Source organism: Anopheles arabiensis, chromosome 3, assembly GCF_016920715.1.
Source record: "Anopheles arabiensis isolate DONGOLA chromosome 3, AaraD3, whole genome shotgun sequence".
NCBI lineage: Eukaryota > Metazoa > Arthropoda > Insecta > Diptera > Culicidae > Anopheles > Anopheles arabiensis.
The window spans coordinates 46,173,585-46,195,507 of NC_053518.1; the positions used below are offsets into that span (position 1 = coordinate 46,173,585).

Below are 21,923 nucleotides of genomic sequence, written 5' to 3' on the forward strand. Positions count from 1 at the left end.
TAGTAAGAGCAGGTGCTAGCGACTCGAGTGTATCCCCAATACTTTGCAGATGGTTTAACCGTGAATAAGAGCAGGTGGCTCCTGAGCTGAACAGCAAATTTTGTAGATATTCGCAAAGCCCTCAATAACGGTCACGCTATGAAAAACTCTAACCGTTTTTATCATTCGCAGACAGCTCCTGCCAACTGCTTCCAGCGTTTAAAACGTAAAAGTATTATACTCTTTTCATTACTAAACTTGTACATCTGTATTCTGTCAGTGTAACATTGCTCCAGAATGAAGTGAAACCAGCAGATGTAATAATTTCTGTGGTTTAATTTAATGATCTACCGGAAATCTAACATTATGGTCAAAATCAATGAAATCACATTCAAATTCCGCATTCCTTCCAAAATTCTCGACAAAACGTTTGGTCGTGTGAAAGCTATGCCGGCGATCTTGGCGTTTGAATCGGCCAGATCACTTTGGTAATCCTGTCTCTTGCTTTATATTTCGTTTGCCCATCCCCCATGGCCCTATGTACACATGGGGAGTGAGAAAAGCAAAACGCCAATACGACCTTTGAAGGTTAATTCTGTACATGCTCGTGTCGAAACGGAACGACGCATGTGAGCTCTCGTTCCCGCAAGCGCTCACATGAATGGAATGTTCGACGCAGCTGTCGATGGTAATTTGAACGAAAGCAGCCCGGCAAGTTGTTTTGGGGCAGCCAGTTTTGTGCCCTTTCCAACGTCCGTCTCACCATTTCGCGTGGCGAAGACAGTGCCTCCCGTTTCCCTCACTGGCGCTTGGTTGAAAATTTCGACTGTGTCATCAGCTTGGCTCAAATTTTGCCCTATAGACACATGTGTGCGATCGCAAACTCTACCTCGAAGCAGAGGCTTGGCTAAAAATTGGCAATGCTTAAGTTAATCGAACGAATATGGACAAAACACAAGCATAATAGCACTTACAGCCCTTCAGCAGTTTTCATTCATGCGACCGAAAGGAACGGAGCGACCGGATCGATGTGTCCCGGGGCAGGCAAGGCCGGACTTTCGCAGAACGCTTTCAACATTTCAAGCCGCACATTTCGCAACATCTGCATTTCTTCGTGAGCGGTGGTTTCGAGTTGCGGTTTGGAGTTGTTTGGTTGCCGCACAGCTCAAGTGCATTGCACCGGGCTCAGACAAACGAACGGGTTGCTCTTTCGGCACAGACGACGTTTCAGCTCTGTGCGGTGAAGGCGAAGGCAGTATGATTTCCTGTTATTAGTACAAATTACCACTTCCTGCACTGTATGTATATGCAGAGCTAGTCACAGGCTTGGGAAGAAAACGGTCAGAATTCCAGGATCGGTTACATTTGTGTATTTTGGATCGGTGTGAGGGATATTTTAATAATAGTTATTAAAACTTACAAAATATTCACATTGAGATGAACTACTTTCACTGTGCAAGTCGAAAGAGTCTTTCATTTGGCATTGATTACTCATTTTTCAACGAAATAACAAAAGGAAGGAAGCTTTAAGATGATGCCACACAATCCTCAGCATGATTGCATCATTGTTCGTCCTCGAATGTAGAATGTGGCGGATAATTCTTCCACTTTTATTCCACAAACGTTGCATCATCTCGTGCGAAATGGGAGATGCCGATTAAATTCAACCGTAGCTTCAGACGCTTTCTCTTGAAGTTTGTCTTGGAACAGCATGTCTGGGTACTAAACCAGACATTTCAATTTAAAAAGGCATAAATCACTAACGGTCGTTGATTGTTTGCCGAATTTGGGTGCACTAGGTAATAAATACTACAGGAAACAATAAATTTCGGACTATATGTGCATTCAGATCGATGAAATATTGCTGGAATATTTTACCATGGGTAGTTTTGAAACTGTCAGATATTGTGGAACTCAAAGACAAAGTCTGAACAATAGGTTTTGAAATTGCAATATTTAACTTTTACTTAAATAATACAGTTTAAAGCTTAAAAGATTGATCTTCTTGATTTAAAAACTCTCGTCCTTTGCCATATTATTTGTATATATCACGTCTTTTAGTTTGATTCTTGAGAAATTCAGCATATACAAACAATTTAAAAAAGCCCCTTATGAACCGTAAACACACAAAACTTGCGCACAGTATCTATGCTTGTAGTAGAATCTACCAAATTGCTTAATATGCAACCTTAAAATACTTGTCGGTTCCTCCTCATTGAATGGTATTCACCGTTTGATGGCATTTTGCAGGGAATGAGAGAAGAATGTTTCCCCGAATCATGGATCCGTAAAACCATTGGCAGTGTGCCGCCATCCATATCTAATACTTTGCGTCGTTCGATTGTATGCTCGCGCTGTGTGGCAGAGGGACAACCACCAGAAAGCCTACGAAAGGACGCAAAGTGCCCAAAAGAGATAAAGACCAACGATTCCGTCTGCACCTCTTGTCTCACCGGTTTGGTGGTACCCATCCCTTACCCGGACCTTGTGCTTTTGTGCTTTTGTGACGGTTAGATGTTTTTTGTTTGCTATTCACCCAGTTGTCTCTTGCCGTGAGTACCTTATCAGACCTACCTCAACCTTAACATTTCATCAAGCGAGGTGGTATTTTTCTAACCTGAATTTAAACCCCAACCGGCACCGAGCCTGAAACCCTAGCCACCGTTGCGAACCTGCATGAGTCAGACAGTGGTGCTGGTAGAGCAATCATCTTCATGCACCCGGAGACGTCATAAAATAACCACCTATTTCGATGAAGGTGCTGCTGCGTTGGGTTCCGCATGGTTTCGGATGCGCCAAGTCCAACCTTCTTTATTCCGTCTTTGTTCACTGCACACCGGGAGATTCGGGAGAACAGCATTCGTTACTCGGAAGGTGCCACCAACAGTTGTCGCTTTGTTGATCCCGGTACGGAACCGATAATTGGTCAACAGATAACAACAGCAGCTCGAGCGGGGTTTGAGAGAGTGGCGGGTCTCGGGCCAGGAAATTAGGCGTGAAGAGCACGCACAAATAGTGGACACCTAATTCTCTTTGCTTGGAAGCGTATGGACAGCGTAATGACAGTGTAGGAAGCTTCCATGGTGGCTTTACTGATAACAGACGAGAAAACGGTTAGACTTGATGAAAGAATGCAGACGTCGGACGCCACCGGTCGGTGGCAAGCCACGATCGATATCTGAAGAATGTTGAAAAGCAACTCGTACAAAATCGGGTTATGTTGATGTTGACCGTTTTATTTATTCTTCTTATACTATACATGCAATGTGAATTAGTTGCTCAAATTGAGTCTGCTAACGAATCGTACGATAACTACAAATCATTAGCTGTGACGGTTCCGTCCATCATTATAATATTGTTTGCAAAAGCAATACGCTCTGCGTTTTGGAATGTGTCATATGTCGGGTAATATTATCCTTTACTATTTGTGTGCTTTCCTCTTAACATTAACGGGAACCTTTGACAAACGAACGATACAACCAATTTTCATTCCGGACGACTGCAGCAAACTTTTGGCAAATACCTAGGCTACTCCCACGCCAATCTTTGATTTTCGCACAAAGTGGTAACTAGTTTTGCGACCATTTCGCTATGCTAAACATGATCAGCTCATGGTACGTTTCGATGCTCCACGCTACGCTCCATTCCACGCAAAGCAATGCGGCAACGAACCACCAACTCGTCGCCAGGCCAACCCGACCCAAGCAACGGTGGCCATTTTTCTCACGCAGCAAACCGTTGGTTTCCGCGTTTGCGCGAACGGATAAAAACGACTCGCGTATGGCACTTTCCAACACCTTGTCTTAAACCCCAGGCCCAGGCCATCCACCGACCCAGTGCAGTGACAAGCGGCTCAATCGCGAGCAAACGAAACTTGCGCACAAACTGAAAAAAGACAACCAACTCTCCAAGGAATGCATCGGTTGGAGTGGTTCGTTTGGTGGCGGCGTCTTGGTGCCAAGCGAACGCGGTAAAAGCTGGGAAATTGGCACACTGGCCACCGTTTCGCGAGAGAGCGACCGAGACCACTATCGGGTGAGACACGCGGGCAAAAGGTAGAAAGGTAGAAAAGAAAACGAAGAAACGCAAAAAAGCCGTTTTGCTGGAATACCCTCCGTTGTCGAGCATCCTCCGATACTATGTCAAGAGAAACGGCTTGGAGCCGTGCCCCGTTCCATATCCAATACAATTGCAGCCAACGTGAACTGCATCGTCTGCAGCTCCTTTCCGGGCCGGAGGATGCGATCATCGCACTCGTGCACGTTGCTGTCCGTAGCGTTTTGTTGGTATTGGTACACACGGCGGCCTTCTATGACCTTGCCCGGAGGCGATCGTAACGGAAAAAAGCGCAATCCCACCGCGATCGCACCACAGGCAAAGGCTCTCGCAAGTCGTGACGGTAAACCAAAACCAGCCACAACAACAACAAAAAAGCCGATCTACGTCGCGGCTTTGGAGTTGATCTACCTTGGCGAACCAGGCCCCGGTGTGTGTGGGTGATTCAGAGAGAAGAAGGCATGAACAAACGTGTTTGTTCGGGTTTGAAACATGCTCCCGGACCTGGGCAGAGCTAGGACGGCTGGACAAAGTACAGTGTCATACTTGTGCGGTTGAGCCAGTTCGTTTGGATTGGTTTGCTTCAATGCCCTTAAGGAGGAGCTGGCCTATGGCTGAGAAGGTTATTTGCACACGAATTAAAGATACAGATCTATACAAATGGAAATAGTTGAACGCATTGGAACATTAATGCATCTCAAAAAATACATTATTTAATAACAAGAATATTATATTTCAAGCATTTCTCAGACCGCACAAGAAATACTTCAACTTTGCTACATGCAACACCTTTCACGCTGGTCGACAAACCATTTTTGCTCAAGTGTACGTGCACTGACGTGCAAATGTGTTAGCGAAAAGCGGTGGAACCAGTTTGGAGCTTCACGCCAGCTCACCCCAGCCGGGCCTGTCACCCCGTTGGCCAAATCGAAGCTGCATACAGCCAGCAGAAAACAACAGCCAAATGGGCCTGCCACGCTTCCCACGACGTGTGCGCCCATAGATAATTTGACAGTTGATCCGCCCGGCGAGTGGTGGCGCCATTCATAGACCTCGGCTGGAAGTTTCTTCGCGAGGAACTCACTTGCCTCGGCCTAGGGCTTCGCTGGGCTGATCCGAGCCTGGCTGGTTGACGTTGCGTAATGCTCTTTCTACATCTGAGAACCAGACTTTAGACTGTCGCGCTCGGGAGCGCACGGTCGGGCGTGTGTAGGCGCAATGATGAGGCGATCGAAGCAATGCTGTCTTGCTCCACGTGCTAACGCGTTCCCTTTTGGACACCGAGATGGCAAGCAACACTTGACCTTTTCGGTAGTCGGAGATGGTGAATTCTATCGAAAAATGCCACACCACCAAGGTGTAGGTCTTATTTCAAATCACTTTATCGGGGCGAAATGATGATGACGATGATGATGAAGCAGCTGAAAACTGATTGAAGATTGAATTTCATTAAATGTGATATCGAAATGCGTGCGTTAAATGTTTGAAAGTGGACCACAGTTGCACAACCGCTTTTGGGCGGAGCGTTTGCTTGATTATCCCTCAAATTGATGTAACGTTTGCTAAATAAATGTCAATGCTAGCATATCGATTTACTTAGCAAATAAATGAACGAACAGATGCTGTTTGATTATTTGGTTCGACACTTTAAAATATGATGTAAAACGAGCAGCATTTTAAGAGCAAACAAGAAGCTGGAAATGCTTCAAGCCATGTCATGCACATGATTGTGGTCAGATGATGCTTCATGCTTCTGCATGAAAATTGCAACTCATAACATTCTGTAACTGTGTGTGTGTGCTTCTTTTCTTTCCAACTGTTAATGCACTTTTCGAAAGGCACAGCTTCCGAAACGCAGATGTTTCGATGGTATAAATCCCCAGGTTTATTTCGATCACTCTATATTTCGTTTCCATTTGGGATAAGAAGAACGAAGTTAGCCAAACGAGAACCAATAAATCCTTTTAAATACCGTACCATTGGAAGTATCGATTTGAACAACAATTTTTACTCGCCTTTTCACATGATACGTGGTACGTTAAAAATTAGCAAACATATGTCCTTCAGTCCATGAAAGCATTTCTTGACAGCGTGTTGAAGCAACTGTTTCCAAGCGATTAGAATTCAGCTATTCAGGGAGGGCACAACACGATAGAGAAACATAATCACATTCATAGCAAAAAAGAGGGAAACCCGATGAAGGTCCATGGAGAGGGACATATGGCTTGCGAAAAATGTTATGGGACAAGATGTAAGTGGAAAGAAGTTAAATCAATCAATAATATTCAATAGAAATTTTCTTAAAATTATATCAAAATAAAAAAATAACCTAATAATTGAAAATAAAGCATATTTGATACGATTTTGTGAAGTAATTTATTACACCTCGCATATTGATTACTAAAGGATCAACATTGAAGGGTTGTTCTGGGAAGGATGTTTTGATTTCCGTTTCGAAACTTGAAGCTCCCGTTAGTGCATTCTTCGATGTAATAATCTCTTCCCATATTTGTTGACGAACACTTGAACCCAAGATGTTCCAAAGAAACGGCCCGTGTGTCTTCGATTGGTTGTTTTATTGCGGCCGGAAATGAACACCAACGCCTGTAGGACGATATCGAATCCACGAAGGACGGAACAGACAGATCATCGCAGCACAATCATTTAGCTGAGGAACATTGTAGCAGGCAGGGCAAAAGAGATTGTTCTCCACGGTTGTTCGATCAAGATGGGCAAAGATCATCGTGAAGCGACACGATCGTACGAGCCGAGAGCATAGCATAGATCATCACCAACAACAACAGCACCAGCACCACCATCATCAGCCGCATCACACAGAAGGGCAAAAAGGTGTGGTGTGGAAGCAGGCAGCAAAAAAAAGCATACGGAACGGGACCTTTCGCTACTCACTGGAACGTTAGAGCCTTCGGTTTGGGGAATGGTTGGGAATGGTGTGAATGGGACGCTGAGGTGAAGCATCGTCCGCAGCCGGGACGGATGATGCACAGCGGATCGTTGTGGTGTACGTGTGTGCAGGGAAGCAGCCCAAAAGCCCTCTCCGCACTCTCCCAGCGGTAATCGCGCGGGACAGAAACGAGCCCAGCATAACTACGCCGCAGCCCTCGCTCTCTGTACCAGAACGGACATGTTTGAACGGGTCGCACCAACACAGAGCATAACTGGGAGCAAAATAAACGGCGTGCAGCATAGGCATGGCGGGTCGCTTCATTTATGCGTTTTTTCGTGTTCCTTTTTTCTTGTTTTATCTTGTTTGCCTTCGGAAGGTTGTTTTGTCCAGAGCCCATCCTGGAACAGCTGGCTTCTTCCAACGGGGATGTTCTATTTCTACCGGGGATGTTGAAAGTGCAGCAGAAAAATGAAACCTTGTTATTACACTGCAAAATGAACCAGACTCATGTAAGCGGATTATTGTTTATGTTGTACAAACAATGCGACAGTAAGAGTTAAATCTTGAAAAATGTTCGATTATCCGTTTGTATTGTACTTTTGTAGAACGTGTTATTCAAAAAAATAAATTTACTTAATATTATAAAAATTTATTTGAATTTACGACACCCGTAGATATCTCCTTTCGGTATATTCCGGTGCGAGAGTGTGTTAGTGCAGCCGCGAGAAACACAACATAAACATCAGCTGGCAGCTGTGCCGCTTTGGCACAGCGCGAGAGAAAGAGCCCGCAAGCTGTTTGCATCGCGCCGTTTCGCTCTTACGACTACACCACCGGGTTCAGTACTTCAGCTGAAGCCATGGGCGTCGATGCGAGCGGCTGCTCGCAACCAACTTCAAACACATTTGTAACTCGCGTGAGCACGGATGTACGGTCTGTTTCGTCGTCGCTCGAGTTTGAACGTTTTTGCACAATTCCTGCATCACGGTGCAGCCGCCAAGGGACACATTTGAAGTAGAAGATGTTTTAACATATCTTTTCAATTGCTACAAAAAGTGTTTGAATGTGTGGCGATAATAGTAAAACGGAAAAACTTACCTTAAACGTGACCCAAAAAGTGTGTGTTATTTGTTACTGAATGGTGAAGCAACTGTTGCAAGCGGAAACGCTCGCCTCTCGCCATTCACCATCGATCGGGGTTGTGGTGTTATCGAAATAAAAAGCCTTAGTGGTGTGGGGTTGACCGGGCAGCGACTGAAAGTTGTTGTGCCAAGGTGGAAAATCATCTTGACAGAATTTCCCCACTGAGTGATTAACTTGATCAAATGGTATTAGCACCACGGTCCGTGTCCATTTCCTGCGCGAAGTGTGCGAGTTCATGTGGAAAGGTGGTGTGTGTTTATTTGTGGTCATTGCCTTTGACGATTGATCGCGATCAGTAGACCGATCGAGGTATAGAAGGCGAGATCAAACCATTGAATTGAATTAAGAAAATAGAAAAAAGCCAAACAACTAAGTGCAACATGGTGCGCAGTTTGTCACAGTGGACGAAAACGTTGAGTTTTCCGGCCCGCATATCGCCCAACCGGAACTCGAAGGATTGCAACGTGAACGTGCTGCCGATAACGCCCCCGCCGGCACCACCGCGTAACAAGTCCACCTCCACCTCTTCGGCCAGCACGATGTCATCGTCCTCGTCGCCTTCGTCCTCGTCCTCCTCGCCGACCCCGCCGCCCAATGTGCCGATTACGGAAATTAGTCAAATTGTAAGTATGCGGGCAAATTTTGCTATCCCCGGCAGCAATTGATTGTAGGATGAAGAACCATGAAGAACAGTTCTGAAAGGGTATTAGGACAAAACGAAACTAAAACAGACTCGAAAGTCATTCCCAATCCGCCTGATGCGGGCTTGCGTTGGTAGGGTTTGACTTCCGCTGGCAGTCGCATTCCCTTGGGTTCATCTCCGGCGTACACATGATAATGAGTGTGCACGACCGGTATCGAAGAACGTTGTCTGGAATGGTCGGTGCATGAGAGAATGCGAGAAAGAGATAGAGGTATACAAAAAGTGGGGCCCGAGTGGATGCAGGGAGCACTGCGGGGCATGAGGAACATGTGTAAATGTTTACACAACTTCATTGAATCTTACCTCCCGTCTTAGATAGGCCGGTGGCAGTGCACCATCCAAGATAGCCTAGCCGAGACTCTCTCTCAAACTGGGGAAGAATCCGGGATCATCGGCACAACCAATGACGACGGTATGGTTGAAGTAGCGAGCCGGCATTTCATCCGTTTGGACTGTTTGTTTTCCACATTCTTGTAATAATTTCTCCAAACCAGAAGCCAGTACCGTACGATCGTTTGAGTGTTTTGCCCCCCCAATTTGTACCCACAAAAGACCGCAGCAGAGACTTCAACAAGGGCGTCCCAAAAAGGGGTTTTGGTTGGCCTGTGGGGGTTTTGTTTCTAATTTTATTGTACTCGTTCAAGCGCGAGAAGAAGATGGTACATGCTACACCCAGCAGAAGAAGGGTGTACACTTCCCACAAATGATCATCTCCGCGCGCTGGCGGAGATCATTTGTGGCGGAATGAAGAACTTTTCTTTTTATAGTTATACACACAAGCGCAGGCGAGTTTTGATGAGATACTTTCTTGGTTTTCACGTCCGCCGTTTCTTCGTAGTGATGCTTAGTTTACTCTGGGTATCCACTTCTCTTCTGCGCCATCTTCGGCTGGAGCAAAGAAATAGAATTCTACGACGGGGGTGATTGTATGTTCTTTGTGGGCCCCAACAATGTGTGTGCATGGTTGCACCACACCAGCACGGGTATGCACATGTTGCTGTAACAAAAGATGCACCAGCAGCAAACGGCAGGGGGGAGATCGTAAAGTTTTTATTTTTAGCAAACTGCATTATTAGATGGGTCCCCGGACTGGAGGAGCTCTTTAAAAAACCCAACGCAACGGCATCGCAAGCCCGCTGGAGGCGTTAGAACTTGTGTGACGCTTGGCGACGATGTGTTTAGGTTTGGTGAAAATGATTTTCCGTGAACACAATCTATCAAGTCACGTGCCGAGTGTTGCGTGAGGAGGGTGCGTGTGTGTGTACTAACTGCCACTGGATGGAAGCGAACGAACTCCACCGGGCGTGTACTTTCGCTTTCAAGTCGATCGATTCGATTCGCAAATTTTGATAAAACATTAGCTTTCCGGGTGCGTGGCGAGAAGTACGTGTGAGATAAAGGAAAGTGAGCATAATAGGTAGGGCGGCAGGGGGGGCTCTTGCATCTGGCCAGAGAACCGAACTTTGCCTCATTTAGCTGCTGGTGCTGTTACCGCTGCCACTTGCAAACATTTGCCGTTGATGATGGTGATAATCGTGAAAGTGGAAATGGGAGAAAAATAAAAACGAAAGCAACACTAACTAAACAAATTTCCGTTGCGTTTCGTCGAATTTCGGTTGATTCGGTTGGTTTTTTGAGTGATAGCTATCGTAATTTCCAATATCCCTGAGTGTGTGTGTGTAGGGGGGGTTAGCGAGGGGGGGCATTGCCTGGAACATGAGGAGATGTTTTCTGGGCTCAGCCTGCAGAGGGAGTGTGCGCCATCGCATCGAAAGGGTGATGTTTACAATCTATTTCCTCTTAAAGCTTCCGTTCCTAGGCGTTTGTTTGTGTGTGCTGTGGCCGGGAGTGGCACAAAGTGGCGGTTCAGCCCGATCGGTTTCTCAATTTCCATTCATTTTCACGGTTGATTTCTCTACATCTTCGTACGCCGTTTAGTGTACGTTTTAAGAATGCACACACTCGTTTTGGGTATCATCTCAACAACTAAAACTAATGTAAGAAATGGAGTCATGGTCGCACCAACCATTCTAAGGGCATTTGTAGACGAACTTGGATGGAAAGTGCTTTGTGTGGGTATTGATTGGTTTGCGATTGTGCGATAGTGCCCGAGAGTGGGCAAATTTTCCGCACCCCTGTGTTTTGGTACCTGATGTCGAAATTTGATTGAGTTTTGGAAAAGTTGAACAGCCGGAAAAAAGTGAAACTCATCATCCTCGACCTAATAATTGAATGAAGATTTCACTCGCTCACTCACTCACTTACACTCACTCTCGATCGTGGGTTGATCTTGTGTGCATTATGAATGCTGTGTGTGTGTGGGGGGGGGGTTGTGAAATTATCTCATTAGTGCTCCAAACCGGATCGTTTAATCAATTCGTCGGCGAACTTTTTCCATACAGCCACGCACCGTTCGCCCGTGGTTGGCAAATGACATATATAGGTGAGCGATGTGAATGGGCGCTGTTGCTAGGTGTGTACGAGGATCGTGTCGCTCGGCTCGAGTTGGGCCCTTTTCGTTTCGTTTTCGAGCGCCAAATTTCGTTGAAGTAAGCTCATTCTGACGAGACAATTTTTAACGCTTATTTGGTTTTGCCTCTTGGTCTTTTTTTCTGCTGTAAACACACATTTCGACCGTTCGTTTGATCGTACACTAACGCGCAGACACGCAAACACACAACTGCTTAACCTCTCTACATCAAACTGGCAACGACAGCATCAATGAGTGTGCATTAATTTTCCAATTATGTTGCTGATTATTTGTTTTGGCTCAGTGTGTGTGGAAATGCCCCTCCAATCCTCTACTGAGCTCCATTCAACCTTTCCCTTCTCGCTTTTTGGCTAGCAGAGCTCCGTCAACTGAAGGTGTCTAATTGAAGGGAACACGTCGCATGATGATCGCAAACGATCTTCAATCCGACCTGGGGACTGACGGTGCCGCACAGTGTTGTTGCGGTGCAGAAGCCACCCAACCCCTTCCAGGGCCTTCCATCCCACTCACCCTGGCCACCCCAGCAGAAGGCACGCATGCATTCGCGGTCAACCGTGGATGATTTATGGGTTTCGGCTGCTGGCGAGCGGGTGAAGCACCGGGAGGTGGGTAGCCTTTGATCGTCATTCCCGGGACATGCCGGGACGGACCGGAAGATGATGATACGGTCTTACGATTGAAAGACGTTTCCATCAGGCGAGGCAAAAGGCGAGAAAGCGTGAATAGGGAAGATAGCGCACCGCGCAGCAAGGGATTGCTGATGTCCATCCACGGGGCCGTTCCGCTGATGGCTGACGGTAGGTGAAATTGGTTGGGGCACGATCGTACCAACGCATCGCGGTGCCTCTTTTGCCCTTGATGGGCAGTCAGATGAGAAGCAAAAGCTCCGCAGCAATTACAGACCGACTTGTTGATGGTCGTCTTCGATTCCCCCACCCCTCAATCTCCATCGAAACTGTTTAGAACAATACTGTTCCGGGGTGAATGTTTAAATTTTACAGGCCACCCCAGCCAATGACAACAATCATCATTTATCATTATAGACGCACCGGTATCACCACAGGCACACACACGTTTTGCGCAATAAATGATTTTCATCGAGTGTGCCTGGCGGGGCCTGTTGGCCGATTTTTTTCATTTTGCTTTCCTTTGCGCGTTCGTATTTCGTGGTGGATGGAGAAAATAAATAAATAAATAAAACTGCTATGTCGCTTCCGGTGCGCAACCATGGGAAGAGACGATGGCGGCAGTGCTTGGCGAGTGTTCCTTAGAGACATTTAGAGTTTCTTACTCAGGCGGACCCGTACACCCGGGGGCCCCCTGGCCGATGTATGTTTAAAAATAAATGCGCCTTTTTTCTCTTTTTGTTTTTCCAAAGCGAGCGAAGTTTCACACACCAGCAGCAGCAAGAGTCTCAACAATTTTACCTAAAGTGACGCTTTTCCATGCGTGAAGCACCGTCTGGGTTCGGTAAAGAACAGGGCCCGTGTAGGGTTATTTATTTTTCCCGTGGCACATTTCCACCGTCCACCCGGGTGCGAAAAGAATGTGAAACGACGCACGCTGTATGGCAAAACATAGTTGAAAGAATCATATGCATTCTTTATTATTTCTTTTTTTCGGCAAGTAAATTATATGCATTGTACATACGCGTTAACTGTAAAGCAGTTGTCGGCACTGTTTTTGAAGGGTATTTGAGGTCTCGGACGGGCTGGTACGGTGTGAAAAATGGACGACTAATGATGGTGTGTGAATATATGAATTGTAACAATATGGTAAAAAATTGTTTAAAAAAGCTACCAGGATAAAACGGTGTGAATAAGGGCGATAGTGACACTTTTTTGTCCAATTTAGGGTATTTTTTACAGTAAAAAACACCATCTCCGATCGATAGTTCCTCCTCTTTTTGTCTTTCTTTGCCTCTCTACCTGCATATCTGTACTAAATCGAAAGGAAGGATTTAAATAATGATCGCATGAGATCCACCCCAAATCAGATCATAAACCGCATGCTGAATCAAAATGCGTGCACGGGCCGGCCTCTCTAAGGAGCGATTAAAGTATAACAAGGTCAACGTGTTGCGTCCAGCACCATGTGTGTGCGCGTTTATCTATCTTGCCGTCTTACCGTGCCACAGACGGGGTAACTATTTTCTCACACGGATGGACATCGACACAATTGCTCCGCGTGGCCCGTATCTATCATCGCTCTGCGTGGCGCTCGAGAGTCGCTGGAATGTTATTAATTTGTTAGCACACTTGGTACACAGCGGGTCTGCCGTGCAAACCGAGCATTTGGGCTCAATCCCCAACAACAACAACAACAACAACAGTGGCACTATCTGATGCGACCAACTCCAGCAGTTCGCTCTCTATGGCGCGTTGTAAGCGCCTTATCGGGGTACGCCTGCACAAACAGTACCCAAGGGAAGTAGGGAAGTGATTTCTCCCGTGTGATGATGTCTTGCTCATTGATGGTTGCCTACAGTAGTAGGGGAAAGGGGTTGTCAGGTGATAAGGACTGGGCCAAAATTTGCCTAAACTGTGGACAATACAGATGGTACGCTTAATTGGGTGCTATCTCTCTCTCTCTCTCGTTCTCTCTTGGAAGCTACCTATATCTACAGCAGCAATATTGTGTCGTCTCCAATGTCCAATGATTCAGTAAACAAATTTGTGATAACCAACAACACGGTTTGAGCTCGAAGCAAATGCACTGAGATTCGATCGATCGATTCGTCAACGACCCCCGGTAACAATAATGCCCCATTATCGCGTGACTGTCCTACCGGGGGCGAACTTCCGACGTGCGGCTTTGAGCTGCTGGCGGCGGACATGCAATCCGAACGTATCACTCCTTATCGCACACGTCCTCCTGGGGGGCTCAACCGAACCGAATTCATTGAATGTTGTTTCCGATTGTTTGACCAGTGGCTGCCGCTCTGGCTTGCCGTGCGCTTCTTCCCGGTAGGGCCATTGAGTTGCCCAATATTGAATTGCGCTCATTGATATGCAACGGAAAGCGGCATTAAAATAAAACAAACAAAACGCTAACACAACACAACAGGAACAGAGGAAGGTCTTCTTCCCCTTGCCAAGCCCTCTCACACTGCACCCGCCTCTGCTCGCGTTTTAGGCGTTTCTGAGGATTGAACGGTATTTTGCTGGAACAAACCAACACACGGGGTGGGAGACCGACCCGTAAGCGTGTATGCTTAACGGGCGCTGCTGAGAAGGAAATGGTCTCTCGCCCGGGCCAGTAGCGGCGGAGCTTTTAGCATCGAAAAGGTTTCTTTCCTTCCTTCTGTTCGTCTGTAGCTGTGTGTGTGTGTGCGCGCGAGGAACAGTGGCGGCACACTTGACCGGCTCCTTCGTTCCCTTCGTTGATCCGCGACCGTTGGCGGGGCACCGATGACCAAACGGATTTGACTGGAAACTATTTTTGATTATTCTGTTTTGATTTCCGTTCGGTGGCGATGAAATGAATTGGCCTGTCTGGTGCGCATCGCGTTCTAATGTGAGCGCCTTCATGCCCCAACACCACACCCTGTTTATGCTCAATGGCCACGCGGTCAAAGATCCTGGAAGTCGTAGTGTCCCTGCTGTGTGATTGCGCCGGAAGAGTCGTGAATATCGTGTGTCTGTGTCGCTAATATGCTCAATGTTCTTGGCTTCAAATGTGAGAGTTTCTTTGGGGCTTTTAGAGTCATCTTTTTCGCTTATTGTGTTCTTTTGCTCAGCCATTTCGATGACGCATTTACCTTCATCAGTTGCAATGTTTTAATTTTTTGTTTTTTTTTTCCTTTCTTCTTTCTCTCTCTCTCTCTCTTTTTCACAGATCTATCCCGATCCCGAGTCCGAGAAGGCCATCATGGGCTCATTGGTATTCTGCATTCATCACAAGCAAGGCTGCAAATGGTCTGACGAGTTGAGGAAATTGAAGGTGATTATTGCGACAGTCTTTTACGTGTTCGTTCGTTCGTTCGTTCGTTTTTGTTTCCCCGAGTGTATCCGCTCACGTATGCAAACCAGCGCTTCAGTGCGTTTTTCTCCGCTATCTCTTCATTCGGGATGAACGAATGAAAGTGCACAAACACTCTGTGGAGCGCTGTAGCTGTAGAAGAGTTGCAGAAGAAATGAAGAAAATTGCTTAGGAGAGAGCGAGCTCCACGCGAAAGACGCACGGCGGCGAGCGCGCTCGATTAGAGCAGCTTAGCGTACCTCTTACTACCTTGTGCGCAACTAGCAGTAATCCGCAACTGTGAGAATGCGTGCGCAGGCGGGGTGCCATGGGAAACAGGTTTGACGATCGTTTGATCCTCGCGCTCGGCGGTAGCAGCAGGTGACGAAAGCGAGCGGGCCTGCGCGGGTCAGTACTGCGCGCGCGTGGCTGGTGACCCTGTATGTTTCTCCGGCACACAACACACCACACAGCCCACAAGAATCGAATCGTTTCGTGTGGCGGGTCGGCCTTTCGAATTGTGCCCGTGTGCTTAAGTTAATTAATCGTTGCTCTTTTGTAGCGCGAGCCGGCCTACGCAAACGTTTGCGTTTGTTAGAAATCCACCATCGAACGCCCTTTTATATAAATGACGACTTCAGTGATGTTTGTCGGAGTTGAGTTTGCTTGAGGAGGACTAGCTAAACCATAGATGATATTGACGACATGCACACTTACCTTTCATTTTTCTAATACGTTTCCCCCTCTCTTTTTTCTTATTGCTCCCTCCAGGCACATCTGAATACCTGCAAGCACGATGCCATCCAGTGCCCGAACAAGTGCGGCTCCCAGATACCACGCGTAATGATGACGGACCATCTGGCGTTCACCTGCATCCTGCGCCGTGCCATCTGCGAGTTCTGCAACGTGGAGTTCACCGGCATTGGGCTGGAGGAGCACGCCGGCACCTGCAGCTCGGAACCGATCTACTGCGAGTCCAAGTGTGGCACGCGCGTACTCCGCGGCCGCATGTCCATCCATCGTGCCAAAGACTGTGCGAAACGTTTGCGCCGCTGTCCGCACTGTGGCCGCGAGTTCTGTGCCGACACGCTGGCCGCCCATGGCGCTACCTGTCCGCGCAGCCCCATCCCCTGTCCGCAGCGGTGCGACGCGGGGCCGTTCGCGCGCGCCGATCTCGATGCGCATCTGCGCGACGAGTGCAAAGCGCTGACGGTGCCGTGCACGTTCAAGGAGGCCGGATGCCGCTTCAAGGGTCCGCGCCACCTGCTGGAGGCGCATCTGGAGGCGAACACGTCCGCGCATCTGTCGCTGATGGTGGCATTGTCGGGCCGGCAGGGACAGCAGATCAACATGCTGAAGAGCGCCATGGCGAAGCTGAGCACCAACTACACCGGCACGCTGCTGTGGAAGATCACCGACTGGTCGGTGAAAATGCAGGAAGCGAAGACGAAGGACGGGCTGGAGCTGGTGTCGCCACCGTTCTACACCAGCCAGTACGGCTACAAGCTGCAGGCGTCGATGTTCCTCAACGGCAACGGGCCGGGCGAGGGAACGCACGTGTCCGTGTACATCAAGGTGCTGCCGGGCGAGTACGATGCCCTGCTAAAGTGGCCATTCTCCCACTCCGTCACCTTCACGCTGTTCGAGCAGGGAACGCTCGGAAGCGGCGGCGGCGGCCAGGGAGGCGTCGCGGAATCGTTTGTGCCAGATCCGACGTGGGAGAACTTCCAGCGTCCATCGACCGAGCCGGATGCGCTCGGGTTCGGCTTTCCACGATTTGTTTCCCACGAGCTGCTCAACAGGCGCCCGTTCGTGCGGGATGACACCGTGTTTCTGCGCGTAAAGGTCGACCCAAGCAAGATAGTGGCAGTGTAAGAGGGAGCAAAGGCAAAAGAGCAAAAGTCCAATGATGTGTACATAGTATAGATAAACTTATATGCGCGCACACTCACCCCCACCTCCTTCCAAGAACCTGCTTGGTCCACCTCATCCCCAACCACATTGTACATAGTTGTCCCGTTGACCCCGTCAGACAGCGTAACAATCATCCTCATCCTCCCGCCTTAGTCATTCGTGTGGGCCAAATCGGGTAGTTCTCTCCCGGCGAGAGAAGCTGCTACGCGATGGCGCACGCACTGGGGATTGGCCGCAGGGCGCTGGTTCGCGCTCCGTTTCCGTCGGCCGGAATGGAGCGGGATACTGCGCCCCTGGACCCAGGGGACAGTCTCCAGGACCGTTTGCTTGTAAGAGAACACGGTGTACCAATCACACTAAAAACGAAAATCAGCTTCGAAATCTCATAGTTGCTTGTAAGGACACGAACAACGCGTCTACACGGCGTGGAACACTTTAGAATAAGTCTAGTTGCGTAAGCAAAGCGTAGGCGAGCGAGTGCAAACAGAGGGGAAAAAACCACAAGAAAACAAATTGTTTCGATTACTTTGTGTACAGCAAAAAACGGCAAAAGTTTGGGGCAAAGTTTTAATCGCAATCAAAAAGCTTTCAATAATGACTACAAAAGCAACGTTATGCGCAACGTTGTGTCTTTGTGCAAGATACAATATAGTACACCTTTTGGCTAGCAGAAACCTGAACTGTTTGCTTGTATGATAGTAACTTACTAGTAGAGTAGAAGCAAATTATGCCTATTAAATCGCTCTCTGTCGTCTTCTGATTGACGGCGATCGTCAATACTGAAAGACGCGCTTGACACAGAAGCATCAGCTCAGCGTGTAACTCTTACTAATCGTAACACTTTTCTTTTGATTCGAGTCATTAGCTTTAAGGTGTCAATAGCGGTGAAGCATTTAGGTACTTTTCTGTTGAAGAAAACACGATCGGGAATGCTGTAAACCGTTCAACAGTAGTTAGTTGGTAAGAAGTAAGCTCTTTTGTTTCGTTTCATTTTTCAGTTCGTTATAATTTCACTCATTTCAAATGGAGATTGCAGCCTTGGCTAAGGGAAGACGCTGGCCTCACAGTGCTACGCTCTTCCCCACGCAGCAAGGCAAGCAAATCCAGCCCATTTAGCTAGAAAACCATTTCTGTCGCACAGTAAGACTAATCCAAGGCGTGCTATGTCGTGCGTCGGTAGGGTTAAGTTGATGTTAAACTAAATACCGGTAGACCATAAGAACGTGTAAAAGCATTATCAATTCGGGTAGTATATTCGTTACGTTAGTCATTACAAAGATCAAACCATACAAAGCTCGAAATACAACTGAGTGTGTACAATTGACTGATTTAAGTAAAAAATTAAAAAGTTTTGTGTTTTTTTTAAATTTTTAAGCATTTTTAATTATATCACATGTGTAACATTTGGTGTTGGTGATGATGAGCGGGTTGTTCGAGTTGACCCGGAATCTACAAGTGGAACGATTCTGGTAGGTGCAAGAAAGCTTTAGCGATTCCGACCCGTTGGTGATGAAGAAGGTTCAGGAACCGACCTAAAGCTGTTGCAAAAGTGAGTCGGAAGCATTTAAGCTTTCTTGAACATTCTTATCATTGAAGCCACATGAACGCGTAACACCCACGGGTTGGATTAAACCTAATTTGGCCCGATCCGACCCGAACTCGTTAGACCAACATATTGAAATCGCTTATCCTATCTTGCACCTACTGACAATTTCGGTCGCCCCGAACTCTTTGCACTAGTGATGGGCGTTTCGGAGCGTACAAACGGTTCCGAAGCCGGCTCTGGACCAACGGCTTCGGTCCAATAGAGACAGGATTGTATGACAGCGTAAAAATATGAATCTATCTTCTCGAAAGTGTGGAAGCGAACACCCGATGTTTTTGCAATATTGACATTAGTGATGGGAAAAATGAAGTTTTTGTCGGAATCGATTCCGGCTAGCTCCGCAGTTTTCTGGAATCGATTCCGGATAGTAGGTCCGGAATCAGTTTCCGGAATCGATTCCGGAATCGGCTCCGGAATCGGAATCGACTCCGGAATCGGCTCCAGAGATGATTCCGGAATCGGCTCCGGAATAGGAATCGGTTCCGGAATCGACTCCGGAATCGGCTCCGGAATCGGCTCCGGAAAAGGAATCGGTTCCGGAATCAACTCCGGAATCGACTCCGGAATCGGCTCCGGAATCGGAGTCGGTTCCGGAATCGACTCCGGAATCGACTCCAGAATCGGTTTCGGAATCGAAGTCGGCTCTCGAATCGGAAGTGGCTCATAAATTAGAATCGGCTACCAAACGGAGTCAGTTTCGGCATCGCCATAAAAAAGGCGTTTGGGTCCAATCATACTACTTATTGATAACCGCAAAAATCCAAATTTACTTGTAAATTTCCATTCTCATGGAGATTCCCGGACTGATTTCGCTCCGGAGTCAACACCGGAATCGGCTCCGGAGCCAACACCGGAATCGGCTCCGGAGCCAACTCCGGAATCGGCTCCGGAGCCAACTTCGGTATCGGCTCCGGAATCGGCTCCGAAATCGGCTCCAGAATCTTCTCCGGAATCGGCTCCGGAATCGGCTCCGGAATCGGTTCCGGAATCGGCTCTGGAATCGGCTCTGGAATCGGCTCCGGAATCGACTCCGGAATCGGAATCGATTCCAGCATCGGAATCGGCTCCGGAATTGATTCCGAACACGGAATCGGAATCAGGTAGGTCCGATTCCGAGCTCCCACCACTAATTGACATGCATAACGTTGTGGAGCATTCGTTGGTCCCGTCCCTCTTATAAACTTTGGTTCCAATGAGATCCGGAGCCGGCTCCGAAATTGTCTGGAGCCGGTCGGAGCCGGCTCGGGCTTCGAAGGCGTTTTGCCCTTCACTTCTATGCACCCACTAACAGACAAAAGTTGTTAATAAAGTTCATAAGTTACCATTGGTTAATTTTTTTGGATTTGATTTGCAGCGCAATAAAACTAATATCAAATAGATGAAACATACATTCAATAAATTTAAATGATTTTTTGTCTAATCTCGGTATTTTAGTTCATCTCATCTTAGAACTACTAAATAAGTATTTTTTTTAAATGTGAATCAAACTTTAAATGAAAATTTATAATAAATTAGGAATTATGAGTTGAAGTGATACACAATACATTATGGTTGGTTGGCCTTTTACATGAAAGTATATATTTTATTCACAATCACTTTTTTACAAGAAAAAAGCTTTTACTTTCTTTTAAGCCCACATTATGATTTGAACATGTGAACAGATAAATGAAAAAAGACAATAAATTTACAGCTTTTTCCTACACCCACTGGAGTGTTATTGATTGAAAACAGTATCCCTGACTGGTACGATAAGATACACATAACTTACTAAACATTAATCTATAAACTTACTCTCTGGCTTTAGACATTTAGTGGACAATCCTTTTTTAAGTTGATTTTATCCTTACTGCTTTAGTATTAGTTCTGAGAATACATTACCAAGGTCTGGATGAACCGGACGATCCCAGCCCGCTCGTACCGCCGAAGCTGAACGATTGTGTTGTTGTGTTCATCGAACGTACAACCTTCCTCGTTTGTTCTATCCGACCAAGCAAGTCCATTGCATGGGGCAGCAACGGTTGAATGGTGTGCAGCTCCAGCACAGTTACATTTTCCAAATTCACCGTATGTGACCCTTCGCTTTTGATGAAGTTTTCCACCGTGGTACGCAGCTTAGCGCAGCGCACATCGTAGATATCCTTGATGAGCGTTTTGATGCCATCGGACGAGGGAACGTCTTCCGGTGCGGTATTGAGAATCAATTTAGCTTCCACCATATAGTTGGGGCTGGGCATTTTGGTAAAGGTACTGCAAATGAATCGTATCGTGTGTAAGCAAAATCGTTGCGGGCACCATTGACGGAATACTATACCTGATGCGTTTCTCCGTTTCCTTAATATCTTCCAGCAGATCAATATCCATCCAGTTCGGTGCTACGATGCGACACTTTTGTTGTTGGCGAAGATGTATTCCCAGCCACAGCGGTACATAAAGCGGCGTGCCTCCTCGGAATGGTTCGATAGTGCCCGATATGAGATAGATGGAATCATGGTTAAAGTTGGGTATCACACTAATTAGGGAGTTTTCACCGATAAACTCTAACTCGGCCGGTTCCATCTGTTGCGCTCCTGCACGTTCCAATTAAAACACTTTCAACACAGAGCATTTTGCGCGCTTTTGTGACACAACGTCTGTAATGTCAGGAGCTTGCTGTCCAGTGTGGCCAGATTATTTTGGCGGTTTTCGGTAGGCGCATCAAAATTTTATCGGTAGTTTTCGGTAGGTTAAAACTTAAACTTAAAAGAAGTCAAAGCGGTTACACAAATGAAGATTTTTCTGAAGTGTCGATCTGAAAATTGGAATTGTAAGCCAAAGAAGGACTAAGATGCACATTTTTTTTGTAGTGACAAGTTCTTTTTCTCGGGGCTCCACGCGACCGCTTAGGACCGCAGCAGTGCTCCTTGGATACGATTTTATCGTACGTGCTGTCATTTCATTTTCGCTGGATTATTTAGATTGATTTAATTGTTTGTCCTCCAAAATAATTCCCCCAAAATAATCAAAAATAATAACTAAATTAATTGAGATATATATATATATATATATATATATATATATATATATATATATATATATATATATATATATATATATATATATATATATATATATATATAAGCAACGATGGATTTACCGACGGAGGAGGAGCAGCGACGTGCATCTT

The 21,923-nt window shown here is 46.7% G+C and overlaps 2 protein-coding genes across 4 annotated transcripts in view; one reads left to right on the forward strand and one right to left on the reverse strand.

Moving 5' to 3' along the window:
* Positions 1-18,502, forward strand: part of LOC120903095 (TNF receptor-associated factor 4) — a 30,195-nt gene extending 11,693 nt beyond the window's left edge. For 2 of the 3 annotated variants that reach the window (XM_040312314.1, XM_040312315.1), the window contains exons 3-4: positions 15,118-15,222; positions 16,012-18,502. In XM_040312314.1, the coding sequence (XP_040168248.1) occupies positions 15,118-15,222; positions 16,012-17,115 (1,209 nt within the window). In that variant the 3' untranslated portion in view covers positions 17,116-18,502. Of the gene's footprint in view, positions 1-7,857; positions 8,710-15,117; positions 15,223-16,011 lie in introns of those variants that run through there. The other variant, XM_040312312.1, reaches the window with a different exon arrangement.
* A 1,809-nt stretch (positions 18,503-20,311) lies between these two features.
* On the reverse strand, positions 20,312-21,452 carry LOC120901599 (probable DNA replication complex GINS protein PSF2). The gene is made up of 2 exons (XM_040309670.1): positions 21,072-21,452; positions 20,312-21,007 (listed from the first exon to the last, which is right to left on the reverse strand). The coding sequence occupies exons 1-2, from the start codon at positions 21,314-21,316 to the stop codon at positions 20,635-20,637; spliced, it is 618 nt and encodes a 205-aa protein (XP_040165604.1). The 5' UTR covers positions 21,317-21,452; the 3' UTR covers positions 20,312-20,634.
* Positions 21,453-21,923: the final 471 nt, after the last annotated feature.

Coding starts and splice junctions, on each gene's coding strand:
- LOC120901599 (XM_040309670.1), bottom strand. CDS start 21,316: ATGGAACCGGCCGAGTTAGAGTTTATCGGTGAAAACTCCCTAATTAGT. Junction 21,008..21,071: donor GAAACGGAGAAACGCATCAG/GTATAGTATTCC, acceptor ATTCATTTGCAG/TACCTTTACCAAAATGCCCA.